Source organism: Aspergillus steynii (assembly GCF_002849105.1).
Source record: "Aspergillus steynii IBT 23096 chromosome Unknown P170scaffold_4, whole genome shotgun sequence".
Taxonomy (NCBI): domain Eukaryota; kingdom Fungi; phylum Ascomycota; class Eurotiomycetes; order Eurotiales; family Aspergillaceae; genus Aspergillus; species Aspergillus steynii.
The window spans coordinates 3,707,398-3,724,325 of NW_020194401.1; the positions used below are offsets into that span (position 1 = coordinate 3,707,398).

A 16,928-nucleotide genomic window follows, 5' to 3' on the forward strand; every position below is an offset into this window, starting at 1 on the left:
TATAATCATTGTTCTCCGTATCTAATTCTTTTTGATGGATATACCGATACTATTCCCCAAATAGAACAAGACATTCTAACACGAACGATAGTAGGCAATTCCCTGTTTGATAATGCAGGTCATGCCGATCAAGGCATGTCCCTCAGCCCCATCTGTTGATAAAGTTCTTACTTGATGTACCAGTCTGTGCTGGTTTGTGTCAGTTTTATAGCTGGAATTTAAGACATTGGTAGTTGGTTTTGAGTTCGGGTGAAACATTGCCGAGCCCAGTCAGCAACACTATAAAACCATTAAAGTTACGGAGCTGTGATCCTTTCGTCTCGGTAGGTTTGAGACACATTGCCTATGTCACTGGTACATGTAACAATAAAAGTTTAATCCTTGGGTTGAATACTTCGAAGTGAGTTTCGAGAGTACTAACACTCCTGGCAGCCCACCTACACGCCGTCTCTGTACGACTCTCAGTGGCTCTAGGAGGCGATTGGTAGAATGACTCTGAAGCAATTCAAAAGACACTGATGAATTCAATAAAGTAGAGCAAGCTAACTAAGAACAGGATGATACCGGAGTGGAACGCGCGGATAACTCCTAAGTAGATACGAGGGGTCGACCACCCGGTGGATAGTTAGGTGGTTAACCTACCGCCTTAGTAGAATCCCCCTGAGCAACCGGCGGGGACCACCACCCGGCTGCGAAATGAGATAACAGAACGCCTCAAGAATAAAACAATTTTTTTCCTTGTAGTTAGAAAGACATGATAAAGCCGAACGCATGAACTAAACGCCATTTCCTGACCTCTAAGGGCCGGTAGAAACAATCGATGAACGCATAATTAACACCGTCTTTCGTAGAGGGGATCGTATGCAACTTTTTTTTTTTTTTTTTTTTTTTTTTTTTTTTTCGTTTAACCGTCGAGTGGACCGTTGGGTTGGCGTCCCGGTTGTCGACCATGCAAAGGAGCAGTCTGGTGAGTCACATCACAGGAACGGAGGCGGAGGTGGTGGCGGAGGAGGTTGTCCACCCGGAGGTGGATATAGAGAGAGGGTGCGGCGCAGATTGGGACTCAGCAATGTCTCTACATCTCGTTCGCCCACAGCTTGTAATCCGTATATACGATCCCTCTCTTCCATAAGATGGATCGTGTTCCAATAGAAAAGTTCTCGATCTAGCAACCTCCCCAAGCGTGCGTGGGACTCGATTAAGGCAACGTACAGGTCTTGCGCATCGCCAGGCCGGACCATTCGAGGAACATCCCTAAAGGTACGGTTTCCGATCGCACCGAGTCCGTCCCTGACAGCCAGTATGAATCGGTCAATGCCCTGATTGATTCCTGTTTAATATGATGCCCTTGGTCTTCCTCCGAGGACGTAAAGTATTCAAAATAGTGGGCAGGTAATCTTCATCGTTAGCCTGATTACGACAGTCACGGGAAAGGCAATGAAGGCCAATTTGACGAGCAGTTAGCTAGTTCCAGTTTTTAAGTCAAATTCTGTTGCAGGGCTTATCATCCTTTATAATTGGATGAATGCTTGCAACTGGGTCCATGTGAATACCGAGTTGTTGTTGAAACCAGGGCTGAAGACGTTTTTTTGTCAGGAAACGATCTCTTTAGTTTTTATCCTCGGAAGTGCCAATGAAATTAACTGCATTATATCCCTCACTATTGATCAATGGAGGTTCTTCGCATTCTGATTTAAGGCTGTAGTTATTTACGGTCCATTCGGTGGTGTGGATTCGTAAATAGGTCGATGTAAGAATTCACCAGAGTCACGGGCTAAAACATCGAATCGCAGCGCTCGGAACCATTCATTGACAAGGTCAGATTTCTGTAAGAGGTTGATACAGCTGTACTTATCGCTATGAATGTGTATTAAGATCTTCAGGGTCTTTAGGATCTTTGGGTATCTCGGGGCTGTCTGATTTCCCTTTTGGTTCCAAGGAGTTCCGGGTCCCGAACAGTCTCAATGGCTGGCGGGCTGAAATACACTGTATGTATAATCTCCATCGCGGCGAGGTTATCTTGTGGAAAAGGTATTTCCGGGTAGCTGCCTTCTCTGAGCGCTATCTTTTCCGTAAAGCAGGGCTTAAATATAGCCCCAAAGACGAAGGATTCATCGCTTAGTACCCGTGACGACATGAGCTATTTGGCGGATGTCTTGTCTTGTGATCCTCCGATATCCAGGATCACGTCGCGACTTGATCCAGTACATGCAGAGGGCTGTGAAGTCTCATCATGCAATAAGAATGTTGTATTTATGAATGATAGATAGCAGATTAGGTAGCAGTGAGAAAGAAGGTGAGTGAGGTATTCATGACCTTTTGTTGTTCCTCAAGTATTGTACCCGTAGCTACAAATTTAAAAAATCTATTTTGGCCATGAAGTGTTTGAAGAATATGATATCGAAGGCCACATGTCACAGGTTTTATGCTGCTCTTATATGAGTTCAGGGGCCATAAAAGCCTCAAGAGACGGTTATCAGAATATTCAGACCGGGATAATGCCATCCGCTGTCGAGTTGCATCTTAGCATTGACCACCTCACATTGCGAAGTTATCCTCATGAGAGAAGGCTCTTTAGCAATCCTTGCGCCGCTGTTTCATCCAAGTTGCTACTAAAGCCACTGCTTGGTGGGTAGTTTTTGCTTTGCGGTATAGTGTGACAACAGCCGAGTTGCTTTAGGGGATGTTAGTCATTTGAATGCTCAAATCAATAACCCCATAGAAGTAGTCGCTTTGCTCCCATAAAAGGTACAATTATTTTGTCTGTGGGGTGTGAACACATTTTCCGGGCAGTCTCGGTGTCCATATTGTGATTTCTGCGTGGATCAGGCATCATGCAGAGCCCTCCCATAAACTAAGAAAACTCTAGGGTCCATTGTTTACTGGTCAATCGGATAGACTTCTCCCTGCGCTCTTTGGGCGAGACTTTCTCGTATTGCGACTTGTATGGCCCGAACTTCAGTTTGTAGGGCAGCAGTAGGGTTTTGACGTCCTCTCTAGCCTTTTGCGGGCGTCTGAGCCTGAGCGACTTCTTCAACGGGCTGGTCGGTGTCGGCCATTTGAGTGGTGTGGGCGTAGCGAGCAATGCGAGCTGGATGAAGTGGTAGAGTGGCGAGAGGACAGCTTAGTGGTAGGATCGCTTGAGGATTTGAAGTATTCTCCTAGGAGGTCAGCATATGCAAGTGCCACATCAAGGACAGCGCAGCCCTACTTACTAAGGGGCAGGTTATTATCAGGAATCCGAAGATTCAGAACAATAGCAGTCACCTTTTGCTCTTTCCCGAACTATTCCGTCATATGTTGTATAAACTGTGTAGAACATAAATCCAGACCACCCAGTTTGAAATGTGAGATTGTTGTTTGTTGACTGTACCCAGGAATACCGTACCGAATGGGAGATTAGAAACCCAAAGCCCGTACCAGTAAATTGCAGTAGGAAGGTTGTCCTCTTTATAGCGGCTCTTGATGATGAACGTGTAAAAATCCACGCTCGCACGTTGGCTGGAGCCACGGCCCTTGATCTTCATAACCAACCGAGCAAATATATATCACTTCGGTTAACAGCTCAGTCATTTACGCGAGACACGATACGACTCATTGTTCTATCGGTCTAACAAATAGAGACCTTCCAGACCATACAATGTCCTAGCGGAGACTTTTGAAGTGTGTCTTGGTGCTCCAGTCCGTTTTTAGCTGTCAGGTACGACAGTCGTTCTTTGGGCTTGTATAAACCGTGCAGTTCTGTCAGAATTCAGAGTAAGGACTGAGCGAAATTTGACGTGAAATTGACGCTGCCGTATGGGATATTGGATGTGAAGTATACCAGCCAAAGATACGCTGGCAGAGAGATAGCTAAGATTGTTGTAGTCGATGATACCAGAAATAACTAAAGTAGAAGTGCCAAGAACAGCCAAATATTGACAGGCAATCAAGGGGGTTGCAGAATGAGGGCGGTGAGAACAGCGGGTTTTTATACACGTGACTTTGCAGCCCTGGTGAATATCACGTGCATTTCCAAGCGAGACGATGACTCAGTCTTGGCCCTGGAGATCTGTGAATAGTATCATCTTTCAGTCAAAACATTCCCAAATTCAGGAATTCCATTCACCCAGCAGGATATTCAGATATTCAATTCAATTTACCTGCATTGGCAGGAGGAAAACTCCTGCAATCTCCTATCCATCCCAACAGCATGGCTCGCACAGACAAGAAGCGCTTGCACCGTGCGGACAAACTCGAACAATGCTCCAGTTTTGTCTCCACTCTGGCTCCTAATCTGTTCCCTTCCTCCGGTCTGCCAGGTCCGGTCTCTCGATAGCGGAAGCTAGCTCCAGCGCTTAACGAGTAGCTTGGATATCGCGTGTCGCTGACTCGCTAGGCCAATAAGAAAGTTCATTAGTTCGGCAAGGAGATTACTATCCATCTTCGCGTGAGATGCTTCAAACAAAAATCTGTATAAATGTATACTGATTCAAGGCGACAGGAGCATGATTATCCAATTGCTTGGAGTAGAGTAATTCACTGCTCTTCCTATGCGCTTGGAAAATCTATCCTGTCAACGCGACCACATTCAATATGGCAGGTGCATATTGAATAAACTCCACGGTGGATCCCATACCCACTGATTGTCATTGAGCTTCAACATTCGCAAAATTGAGGGCGCAGAAGCTTCTCTTTGCTTGACTACGCCGGGAACTCTTCCCTCTCTCCACGTTGCATCCCCCCGGGGAGAGCGCTGTCATTGGAGCGTCACGCAGCTTCGGCCAATGGCACGGCCCCGACGATGATCCAGCTTGTGAACTATTGATCGATCGCCGAGTCCATCACCACATCCCGCTGTACCTAACTCCATCCCATCCCTAATCTCTGCAAAGATCCACCATGGACGAACGGAATGGGTCGATCCTCGCGTGGGCGCAAACAGACTCCGTTTTCTGGGACCTGGGATAGAACATAAATTCGGCGGAACCCACCCTCCCCCTTTTTGGCACCCAAACTCTCACCCAGTTCCAACTGCAAGCATGTCAGACCCCGCGACCGAGACTCAAGACAGCGACACTGGGGTTCCCCAGACCCAGACTCAGACTCCTCAGCCTCCAACCCATGGACACGCCCACCATGACAGTATCACGCAGGACTATGCGTTTCCCGGAAACCGCCAGAGCGTGGTCTTCGACCATGCCCCCGACGCCGTCACCCAGGATAATCGCAACAGCTACGCTCAGAACCGCTACAGCATGGCGGCTGATACCATTCGGATGAGCTACGCCAATGACGAGGAACAACGCCGGTCGTACCATGTCGGCTTCGGTCCTTTGGCGCATGTCAACACCGCCGAGACGCAGCTTCCTGCCTTCGGTGGTGAGATGCAACCGGGTCTCTACCGGTCAGTGAAGCATCGTAAAATCGCAAACCCGGCGCCTCTGGGCCTCTGCGCTTTCGCTTTGACCACCTTTATTCTGGGATTGGCCAATATGCAGGCGCGTGATATCACGGAGCCGAACATTGTCGTGGGATCGGCCTTTGCATATGGTGGTTTGGTGCAGCTATTGGCTGGCATGTGGTATGTCTTCTCTACTTTCCCCTGCATGGGCGAATGATAACTAATCTTGATGCAGGGAAATGGCCGCCGGAAATACGTTCGGTGCCACCGCGTTGTCCTCGTACGGTGGATTCTGGATTTCTATGGCCATCGTCTTCACGCCTGGCGGGTTCAGTATCCAAAAGTCACTGATCGAAGCGGACAATGGAGGAATGGGAATGTTCTATGACTCCCTGGGTCTGTTCCTTATGGTACGCATTCACAATTTCCTTCCACATTAACGTCAGCTAACATTCCACCAGGGCTGGTTCATATTCACCTTCCTCCTTCTCACCTGCACCGTCAAGTCTACTGTGACATTCTTCTCGCTCTTCCTGTCTCTCGATCTGGCGTTCCTGCTGCTCGGTATCGGGTACATCCGCCGCGACGCCATGGATGCCCCCAACACGCCCATCATCAAGGCCGGTGGGTTCTTCGCGCTGCTGGCGGCGTTCTTGGCGTGGTATATTGCCCTGGCGGGTATTGCGGACGATAGTAACAGTTTCTTCATTATTCCCGTTTTCCACTTCCCCTGGTCTGAGAAGGGTAGGAAGGGGAAGAAGAATGCTTAGTTGGTTACTCACAACTTGCACTTCGATAGGAAGTTGATGGGTCCCAGGCAACGTTGTGATCGGGATTTTATATGGAATGGTATTAATATTTATGACTCTGGATAATTTTGGGCAAATACGGAAAGGGGGAATGATTAATGAACCTATGTATGGACATTTATGGACAGGAAATATCGATGCCTTCGGCTACAACGCAGAATAGACGTGTGGCGATAAGTTGTAGGTAGCTCACTGCTATTTTCACCATTCATAGTCCGATTTTCAGAGTCAAAGCCTTTTTTCTTTTATCAAATAAGGGCGCATTTGAGTAGGAATGGATATATTGAATTCTAAGGAGCCACGGGTTAGCGCGGCAATTAACAGAATTACTACATCCTATTAAAATGGTTGAAATGGTCGATTGGATCGGATTAATGTGCCTGGGCAGATAGATTTGCAGCTTGTTGGTTGCAGAAGCTCTTCCATGTTATTTCATACATCCAAAGAGTTCATCGTACAGGAAGGGGAGTTCTGAAGGATCTTCTGCAACGTTAGGTGTTATTCCAATCAGGCAGCCGTCATCAATGAAACTTCCTCTCGATAAGAAGTTCATTGAACCTTCAGAGTGAGAGATGCCTTCAGAGCGGTAGATGGAGTATTCCGATTTTCGGCCCTGGACCAAGTATTTTGGTCTAAGGGCTTTGACCATCCCCCAGGCCTTGCGCACAGCATCCCATTGTTCCTTTGGATAGAAGCGATATGCAAGATCAAGCACACCATCCTCCTGTTCCTCCGGAAACGAGTGTCGGTATGTTATCAAACACGGCGGCGCAACTGAATAGGACGGTCTCTCTGAGCAGTTGGCACTTGCACCAAGATCTTTTGGATCCATCTTCGCTAGGCTCAGCGGCGCGCTTACATCAACTAACTTCCAACCCCAACTATCGCGTAAAAAGGTCGTGGGGAAGAAAAAGCGATTCTCGATCGGTTTTCTGGTCTGTGAATTGGGCAATTGTCTTGTAAGACGATCCCATATCAAGATTTGATCTTGACTGCTGTCCAGGTAGAAGTCAATAAGCTCTATTGCACGATACGGCTCGTCCGCATCTTGGAAGTTCATTCCCGGATCGGTCTTGTCCTTAACGGGAAGGAGTAAAGTGATGCTGGCCGGGATTGGGGTTCCAAGGGAAACGCTTGACTCTGTGAACATTCCCACTAGCTTTGTTACCGGTAAGCTCATTGCCACTCTGACCAGCGTATTCGATGTGACTCCCGGCCGGGTTTCAGGGTCTACAATCGCTCTGCAGCATTTTGCAATGGTCTCAGCAGTGTTTGGATCAAATCCCTTGGGGCTATCAGGGTGGACAAGATCGAGAAAGGATACCATAGAGGGAAGGTTTGGCAAGGGATGCACATCGAGGAGATCTTTGACAACCCCAAGATACATGGCAAAATTCACACTATGCACCAGACGTAGCGCCCAGACTTTGGCGTTTTCAATCAAGCCATCGACAGAGAGATTATTGGAAGGCTCCCACTCAGAATATACAGCGTTTTTGCACAATGACCAAAGTATTTCAGCCGGTAGAGAATTGCGACTGGAAGTCTGCTGGGTTGCATCTTCAATCAGCTTTGTCACCTCTGAATGCCTGTGACTTTCTGTCGTCTTTAGAATGTTGAACAGCTGCTCTAGATTTCTCCATTTCGCGCCTTCGAGGAGAATTCCGCGCTCTTCACAGTCTTTCTCGATCCAAGTGGCAAGCTCATAGTGACTGCTCGCCATGAGCTTTTGGTCTTCTGCACGTTTATTCAAACGTTTAGCCGTGCTGGCCTCAAGCTGCTGTAGTGCAGCCTCTCCCGTCAGAACAAGTCCGTTAATCAGATCTAATATTCGTTCCTCATCTTCGGACACTTTAGCACCCTGAGAGTCAAGTGGTTTGTAAATCATGTCGTGCTCAATCTCCGACCATACGTGCATAACCAGCGTCCCTATCTGAATTTCAACGACAGCATCCTTCCATGAGTACCTTCTGCTTTCTTGAATATCTTTATAGTGCAGTTTCACGACGAAATGGGTTGCTTTATACCCGGTGAAAGTCCGCATGTATCGTTGAATCTGGTTTGTATCGGTCGCACCATTCCTGTTTCTATCAGGGTCCTGGAGCAATTCAAGTCGTTCTTCCAAGCTCTGAACATTATCTGGAGCCCCCTGGCCCTTTTCAATGCGTCGCATGACGTTGAATCTCTCCTCAAGAATAGCAGTAACGCGCTTAAGGTCCCCTGGAAAGTAGAGTGATATTCGAATACCCCCAAAGTCAGGCAAAGCCCTCAGCATCTCTTCCGGGGATTTGAGGGGCTCTGTTTCTTCATTGCACAGACTGAGCCCTGATTCACGAGCATAATCCTCCCATTTTCGATCCTGTGCCTCCACGGCCTCCCGTAAGCGCCCTCGTAAAGCTCGTTCCCGGTTTCTTCGGCCAATGCTCCCTTTCGCGGATTCCCAGGACTTGATTCGTGACGTGATCGGGGGATGGCGGATATTTGACGCGGTTAGGGCTTCGGAGCAGATCCTTCGGACTTCGTTTGTATATAATAGCATCGTGTCTGCTTTGAGGTGGAATAGGCTATGTAGATCTTCCCAGTCGCTGATTTCTTGAGTAGAATCCATGGTATGCGGTAGTAGCCGGTAGTCGGTGCGCGGGGTCTAAGGACCGGTCGGGGGGTTTATCACGCTCTTATCTCGCTTCTTCTGTTGTCAGTGCTCTCAGGCGAGTCTCCCAGAGGTTTTTCGAGACGAGAAACACTCTCCACGACTGGAGGGGACCCTCGTAACTCTGTGGCTCCATGGAAGCAGGGCTAAGCGCCGTTTGGGCCGGGCTGCGGTTGTATTGGTCAATACCCATGTCGAACTACTGCATGCCTGACGTGGCATTCCCTACACCAGAAATTTTGTTCTAAACGACGAGGCTGAAATCGCGGCGGCTAAAACTTCGTTGAAGAATATCATTGAAGTCCTATCTTCATGGCTGCGACTGAGGACTTTGTACTGTTAGCATTTCATAATATGTGGGAAATATGGAAGCTTCTTACACTGATTATGTGTCATCTCTGGCTTTTCGAAATCCAAGCCTAAATATACTCTCTGATTTTCTTCGTCACCAGCCCCGAAAGCCCTCCGACAGCCATGTCAGCTTTATCGAGATAGAGAAGACTGGGAGTGCGGGTCCACCCCAAGAAAGCAACACAAATCAACTCATGACCCGGGTTGATTCTGGGCTGAACAATAGAATCATCGCAGTGGTCGAGAATATTCACCCCGATGATATAGAGGTTCTCGGTGCATCTCTTGATATTGATCCGTTCTTCTTCTGTGGCCACATCGCGTCGTCGTACGCAGACATCGAACACACTCCTGCGCCACCATTACTAGCTTTACCACCGTCCCAAATTGTCTCGAAGCCATTTCTCAACATCCATTACCAGAAGGTCCTTGATTTGGGCGATGAGTCTTCCGTGGGCCATGTACCATATAAACTCGCCTTGCCGGCGAATGTTCCTCGGAATATTAGACGTCTGCCCGCACTGTCGGGTAGATCGATTGGTCTCCGTCGAGCATGTACCTCATTGATAAAGAAAGATCTGTCTAGTGATGTCTGGATATGTAAGAAACCATCTACATGGCTGTCCCTGTGGATAATATATACTGATGCCAAGCCAGGTTTAATCCTTGTGGATCCTGCGCCTGACGTTGTGCGACCAGCAAGCAGCACATCCCACGTTCTGCACTCCAAAATCCCTCAAATACCACGTCGAATCGCTGTTGAGGACTTCCGCGATCTACCAACTTATGCTGAATTCAAAGGCTCGAATGGGAGCCAAAACATCCAACCTCTCAGCCCGCGCGAGGAGATTTTAAGTTTCTTCCATGACTCGTCTCCAGGGTGGAACGCAGGAAATCCCAGCATTTTGTCCCTTGCTTACCATCCCATCCAGTCTGTCATTAGGGAGTGGATTCTATATGGCTTGCTGATGGGTCGCTATATCAAGTACTACGAGTACTCGTTCAAATCGGCACCCACACGGCTCGAGCATTTCGAGAAAAACGATATAATAGATCTGCATCGATGGCGACGGCGGAGTCTGCAAAGTCTGCACAAGTTGCAGACGGTTCGGCGCTTTGTCGAATACTGGATGCCAAAGGAGCAAACCCTCTACCAACACGAAGTAACACCCAAAGTATCATCCTCATCACAGGAACTACCGAGCTGGAACCTCCTAATCGCCGATCTCAAATACTCAGAAGAGCAGATCGATCAACACGCTCGATCCCTTGAAGCCTTGAATCCGATAATCACTTCGCTAGTGCAACTCATTGACTCCCACAAGTCCATCTCCCAAGCGGAGGATATCCGGCGTTTGACGTACATCGCTATGGCTTGTGTACCGTTATCCCTTATCGCTGGGGTCTTCAGTATGAGTGAGCCGTATGGGCCTGGGAATGATCAGTTCTGGGTATATTGGGTGACTGCGCTGCCAACTGCGGCGTTTATTATGGGTTTTTTGTGGCTGGATAGTAGGATTCCTGATTTTCTGCGTTTTGGGTTTTGGGCACAGATGAAGAAGAGGGTGAGGGTTTCCAGTCCTGTTTAGCCAGTGTTTGAATTATCGCAGGGCAGGACCCTCTTCTTTTTGTTATTTTTCCTTTCTTTATTTTCCATTTCTTGCCGCAGCTTTATTTCAGTTGAACAAAGAATACAGTGGCTGAGTATATCGCAAGCATCTCTTCCCGGGTTCTCGGAAGATAATTAAGTTGCGACCTACCCTATCCAGAAACTGGTGATCCTGCAAACTTCTGATCGATCCTTCCGATCGGCATAAAAGGGGTAAATCACTGCACGCTCGTATTATCCCGATCAAACTGCACTACTTGACGCTAACTCGCACGCTTCTTCCGAATAGAGCTAGATGATCGACTAGCGTGAAGAACGGGATGCACCGTCAGGTGGAGATGTCTGGGTAATCGGTATGCAATGCACTGTCATTGATGCTGTATGGATCTTGTTCCTGGCCCTACAGGAACATCCTTCCGCTCCAGTATGATTTACCGGATTAGGAAAATCGTCAGATTGATGGAATGAGGACCTGGGATGTTGTGCTGAATATATAAACCTCTACATCCGCAGTCTTTCCTAGTAGATTAACAGCTCTTAAGTGCAATCATCATGACATATAAGGCTCTTTCTCTTGCCACTCTCCTGGCTGCCCAGGTTCACGCTCAGTCCGCCAACCCCGGCGTCGGCGCGAACCCTAAGGCCGAGGGATCAACTGAGGAAGTTACTCCTGATGGCGGTCCAAACGGGTACATTCCTACTCTCATCACTCCCTACACACCCTGCCTTACAGCCCATCCTAAAAGCTAACAACAGCTCCCAATCCTGGCTGAACACCAACCTCACCACCACCGGGTGGACTCCTCCCTTCCTCTCCCTCTCCGACATCTACACCATCAGTCTCTCATCCTTCTACGACGGCATCGGCACCCCTTGCGCCCAGTACGACTCGTACTTCCAATCCAGCGCATCTACATACTCCGTCGACCCGATCTTCCTCGCTGTCCTAGCCATGCAGGAGTCATCTTGTAACCCGGACGCAGGCGGTCCCACGCCCGGCCTTATGCAAGTTGACTGCGCGAACTATCCGAACGGGGAGTGTACGGGTTCCGTGCAGGACAATGTAGACGCGGGGGCGAAGTATCTTACCGAGCAGATTGAGGAGAGTGGTGGGAATGCGGTGCAGGCGTTGGGCAAGTATAATGGGTGGTTTGTAGCTGGGAGTGGGTTGAATGGGGATAGGGGCTTGACGGAGGATTATCCGTGCTCGGAGGAGGGGAGGGAGAATGGGGTTCCGCAGAATTTGGATTATTTGCACCAGGTGTTGAATGGGTGGTTGTTGGGGTTGGATGTTTATGGGGATGACAATTGGGTGGGGACGTATGGGTGTGATCAGTCTTGTGGGAATAACGTTTGTTAGGATTTCTAGGGAGGGTTGTAGATTGTAGAGCCGAGGTTATTTGTTGATTACGGATATATTGTTATATTTGAGTCGTGATGTGAGGATGCCAGATCGCAATCTATTGCCACCTCTTCACCTAAGGTTTTACCACTCAACGGCTATGACATTGTGGCTGTAACCCTAATATCCCATCGTCACCATCCTCTTACCACCAAGGCATTAAGCATACGCATCAATCGCCACTCGACAGCTTCAATCCATGACGAGCAGCCCCACAAACAGCTACGGAACAATAAACCATCGCAAAACGCGTTCGCGTCAACCAGCCAGTAGCTATGTGGCTGCCGAAGCATAACTCAAACCACTCCGACAGAAAGCGATCGAGCAAGAAATTTCCACGAGATTTCCTTCCTTTTTTGCTCTCGCCTACGTGGCCTGCAATTCTTACGAATGGGACGCCGAGAACGGTGGGCTCGCTCCACAGTGGACAGCTGACGAGGTGGCTTCTAGACTTTAGAACCTACTCCGTACTGCAATATTTTCCATCGTAGATAATACAATGCAGTAATCCACAACCAGCTTATTGGACCATTCTTCACTTCCTTTCCTTCCAGAACCCCTCATCAATGGGCTACGCATGCTGTTCCTGAACCTGAGCCAACCCCACCAGGGCACACCACCCAACGAGGAAGGAGATCAACACGCAACAATGAACAGCAACACATTTCTGTGGCCTGTTTCAGCGCCAACGGAGCAATCCATGGAACTTGGACTTGTCGGTGGCCTCTTACGAATGCAACCACAGTAAATGACAGTGTGGATTGTTTTGCCATTGGTTGAGTGACGCTTAGTCAGTGCTCGGCAAGGGTTTGCTGGTTCGCGTCCCTGGACTAAAGGTTGGTTCCGCGGGTCCGGAGGGATTTTCAGGAGTTTTGTCGTTGTCGTCTTTTGGGGTTTATTTTTTGGGAGTCTTCAGGGGTTTTGGACATTGGAGTGTGTTGTTGATGTGGTGGGAGTCATGGTGGTGGATGTAGTATGCGCAGGGGTAGTTCATGCAGCTTGACGAAGACACCGCGATTCTAAACGCAGCGCAGTGCAGTAACACTCCGACTAGGCAGTGGGTAAACACTAGACCTCTAGGCGCTCCACACACAAGACTAGCGCAGTGATAGCGCGCAAAGCAATCCGTGACACAACAATTCCAACAGATTCTGATGACCCGCCAGAGTCTGGACTCTACACTAAGAATCAGCCCAGACAATCATCCTCCTGCGCACAATACTCCGTGATTCTGCATTTTCAGTCATCTGCATTCAAACATCGTGTATCCCTGACTCCTCCTCACTCTTGAAACGTTTCAGACCCGATTCAGATCCGTCGGTTCCGCTGTCAAAGACACCCAGATCAGCGCAACAAAGACTAAAAACCGGTCCTTAAGGCTCGGGGTTCAGCCGCTGACGCCCGCTCGGCCAGCCCACTGCGCCAATGGTCTTGCAACTTAAAATCCAGGAACAGTCCACTTGTTGGTTCTGGAATCAAATGTGGGCTGTCTGGCCCAATCGGCTTGCTTTGGATGTCGTGTCCAAGATCCTCCCTAGGTTCCTTCCAAGTCTTGACTTCCAATGGCCCAGTCCTTGGTCTGTCTGAGTTACAATGCAACACTCGTAGTCTAATTCTAAGACCCAGTTTCTTCCACGGCTCCTCTGGTAGCCGTTGCGCTGACGCATTTCTTCCTTCGACGTCTCCAGTCTGGACCAAGGTCTGAGGCCCATTGCCATGGCGTTCGAGACCGTGGCTTGCGTCGGCAGATGAGGGTTTTTCAGTCCTTGGCTGGTGAAAGGTAGCGAGGGATGGGTATATAGAGAGGCGATTCCCCGTCTGTTGGATGTTTCTCATCTGCTTCAATCAGTTGATTCTGACTTCAGTTCTGTTCGGTTGTGTTGTATTGTATACTCCAACTATCCACATTCATTATACTTCTTTTCATCGCTTGACGCGAGTACATTCTCTTACAACCTTTCCAACCCTTTTCAAAAGCAAACACACCAAAAGAAAATGCATCTCACCAACCCCCTCCTCCTCCTCGCCACCCTCTCGGCCACCTCCCTCGCCATCCCAACCAACATCAAACGCCAGGTCACCTCCTCCACCCCCATCTCTAGCCCCTCCTCTTCCTCTTCCTCCTCCTCCAGCTCAGACGGCTACTCCACCGCCGGCTTCGGCTCCAACACCGCCTCCTCCGGCTCCGACATCACCTACAAAGGCAACGTCGGCTCCCCCTGGGGCAGCAACATCATCGAGGTCTCCTCCTCCGCTGCATCCTCCTACAAGCACGTTCTGGAGATCACCGGCCCCGACTCCGAGGCCTGGTCCGTCGTCTTCTGGAACAAGTACGGCCCCGATGGTCAGATGAACGGCTGGTACGGATACTCCGCGCTGAACCTGGACGTCGAGGCCGGAGAGACCAAATACGTGGCTCTCGCTGATGACACGAACGGTGGCTTCGCTGCCGCCCCCTCCTCGTCTGAGATCCCTAAGGATAATGGCGGCGGGTACGCTGCTACCTGGGGTGAGTTTGATTTCAGCTCCGCCGGTAATGGCGGCTGGAGCGGGTTCGATGTTAGTGCGATTGCGGCGCAGAATGCAGGCCTCGATGTCCAGGGTATGAGTATTTGTGAGCAGGGCAGTGGCACCTGCTCCAGTATTACGACTGATGCTGGCTCTGTCGATAATGCGTATACCACCGCCGAGACGGATATTGGTGGTATTGGAGGCAATATCTCGGGCGATGGTCAGGTTATCTTGACGGTTACGCTGGGGTATGATGGTTAAATTGGGTTAAATTTGAATTATGGGCTGGACTTGATGTCGCCGATGGAAAAGTGATAGATTGTTGAGCATTTTGTTGTATTGTTATGTTATGAAGATAAATTGATCAATTCAATTCTGTCCATCTGAACTGTCTACATTCAATATTGTTGACGTAATCTGAAGATGCTTGGCAGTTGCACCCCTGCACAAGTCTAATGCATCTCCTGTCGCGTCGAGTTTAGTCGGCCCCAATCTCGTCAGAACACATCCCATAATTGGCCTGAAGGCTGCAAATTATCATCATGCGATATTCACTATCACTAATCCTCCATGGCAGGTCCCACAACCCATTTCTTCATAAGAGGGGCACGAGGGGCACGAGGGCCCTCGTCGCATTCCCCCCAAACATCCCTCACCATGTCCCTCGTCTGGCTCATCACCGGTACTTCATCTGGCTTTGGAAACGAGCTGGTCAAGCAGGCGCTGGCCCGCGGCGATAAAGTGATCGCGACCGCGCGTGATGTCGCCAAGATCGCTGCCTTCAAGGACGCTGGCGCAGCGGTGCTAGCCCTGGACATCACGGCGTCTCAGGAGGAACTGGATAAGAAAGCGGCAGAGGCGATTGCTATTTACGGTCGCATTGATGTGCTGGTTAACAATGCCGCGTATACGCAGTTCGGCACGCTTGAGGATCTAGGGTGGGTGATGTCGAGACAATTGTTAATGGAGTGGATGCTGATACCAGCAGGGAGCAATATGCCGTGCAGTTCAATACGAACGTGATTGGCACGGCGAACACCACGAGGGCCTTCCTGCCTCATTTCCGCGAAAGGAGAGACGGGACTATCGTCAACTTTGGCTCCATGGCCGCGTGGATCACGTACCCGACCGTCGGGGCGTATTCGGCATCGAAGGCCGCGGTTCGCTGTTCGTTCCCCTGTCCCTTGTCTTGAGAGATCATTGCTAATCGAAGTAGATATCACCGAGGCCCTGGACAAGGAGGTGTCCGGATTCAATATCAGAACTCTCCTGGTCGAGCCGGGCTATTACCGCACCGAGCTGCTCGGTCCCCAGAATAGCAACTTCGTCGAGACCAAAATCCCCGACTATGAGGAGATCACGAACGCGACGTTCTCTGCCTTCCGGGGCACGCATGGCAAGCAGGTCGGCGATCCGGTCAAAGCTGTGGCTCGGGTGATCGATGTGATCAGGGGCGAGAACGGAGCGGCCGGAAAGGAGTGGCCTAAGGAACTGGTGCTGGGGTCTGATGCGATAGAGGCGATTCGCACTAAGTGCCAGAATACGTTGAAAATGCTGCAAGAGTGGGAGGACTTCTCGACGGGCACGGACATTTCGGGGTGACGGTGTTTGGAGTCAGGGGTTGTTGCTGGAATTGTGCCTCACTAGACCAATAGACAATGTGACATCCGCCAGCTTCCGCTCGCTCAATCGCTCTCGTATTCCTAGACTGACTCGTTCCGATCGATAGATTAAGATACGGAGGTATATCCCTGCCATATGCCGTTGTCCGATAGCGTCTAGTTGTCGGAGAAGTGCGACGGCGAAAGGAAGGGGGAAAACGCAAACCCCCAATGCGCGAAATACTGCGGTAAGAGTTGCATAAATCAACACCGCCCGAGTCATTCCTCGTACTCGTAGCGCATTATCTGCAGAATTAATATAAATTAATCACTCCACTCCAGCGTTACATCCGCACGCCACAGGGGAAGTCACACCCCGCATTGATTATCCTCAGTGCTTGTCATTCGCCTGAAGGCTTGTCTAAAGCTTGTCGTCCGGCGCCGTCTCTCGAAGGTCAAAATGTGAATGAAGCGCAATATCAACCATTAGAGAGCCAGAATGGCGCGAGATAAGCTGGGCTAGGATATATTCACCCGTCGGACTCCGCGCGGAGATGTGATATCGAACCACGCTAGTCTCGGACGCAGCGCCTCTGCATTTTCGGTTAGCTT

At 49.6% G+C, this 16,928-nt stretch overlaps 6 protein-coding genes across 6 annotated transcripts; 5 read left to right on the top strand and 1 right to left on the bottom strand.

The window, feature by feature from the left end:
• Positions 1–5,258: 5,258 nt before the first annotated feature.
• P170DRAFT_358616 (acetate uptake transporter family protein) lies at positions 5,259–6,153 on the top strand (the record flags this gene model as incomplete). Its single annotated transcript, XM_024844305.1, has 3 exons — positions 5,259–5,563; positions 5,619–5,793; positions 5,845–6,153. 3 exons carry the CDS (start codon positions 5,259–5,261, stop codon positions 6,151–6,153), a joined length of 789 nt encoding a protein of 262 aa, XP_024705072.1.
• A 466-nt stretch (positions 6,154–6,619) lies between these two features.
• Positions 6,620–8,905, bottom strand: P170DRAFT_510241 (uncharacterized protein; the record flags this gene model as incomplete). The annotated part of the gene is made up of 1 exon (XM_024854755.1): positions 6,620–8,905. The coding sequence occupies exon 1, from the start codon at positions 8,798–8,800 to the stop codon at positions 6,620–6,622; it is 2,181 nt and encodes a 726-aa protein (XP_024705073.1). The 5' UTR covers positions 8,801–8,905.
• Positions 8,906–9,137: 232 nt separating this feature from the next.
• P170DRAFT_510242 (uncharacterized protein) lies at positions 9,138–10,890 on the top strand. Its single transcript, XM_024854756.1, has 2 exons — positions 9,138–9,793; positions 9,851–10,890. Exons 1-2 carry the CDS (start codon positions 9,208–9,210, stop codon positions 10,780–10,782), a joined length of 1,518 nt encoding a protein of 505 aa, XP_024705074.1. The 5' UTR covers positions 9,138–9,207; the 3' UTR covers positions 10,783–10,890.
• Positions 10,891–11,354: 464 nt separating this feature from the next.
• Positions 11,355–12,162, top strand: P170DRAFT_356598 (putative extracellular soluble lytic transglycosylase; the record flags this gene model as incomplete). Its single annotated transcript, XM_024844163.1, has 2 exons — positions 11,355–11,491; positions 11,559–12,162. 2 exons carry the CDS (start codon positions 11,355–11,357, stop codon positions 12,160–12,162), a joined length of 741 nt encoding a protein of 246 aa, XP_024705075.1.
• A 2,037-nt stretch (positions 12,163–14,199) lies between these two features.
• On the top strand, positions 14,200–14,976 carry P170DRAFT_359096 (putative allergen; the record flags this gene model as incomplete). The annotated part of the gene is made up of 1 exon (XM_024844333.1): positions 14,200–14,976. One exon carries the CDS (start codon positions 14,200–14,202, stop codon positions 14,974–14,976), a length of 777 nt encoding a protein of 258 aa, XP_024705076.1.
• A 396-nt stretch (positions 14,977–15,372) lies between these two features.
• P170DRAFT_465092 (putative short-chain oxidoreductase) lies at positions 15,373–16,329 on the top strand (the record flags this gene model as incomplete). The annotated part of the gene is made up of 3 exons (XM_024852299.1): positions 15,373–15,653; positions 15,704–15,882; positions 15,932–16,329. 3 exons carry the CDS (start codon positions 15,373–15,375, stop codon positions 16,315–16,317), a joined length of 846 nt encoding a protein of 281 aa, XP_024705077.1. The 3' UTR covers positions 16,318–16,329.
• Positions 16,330–16,928: the final 599 nt, after the last annotated feature.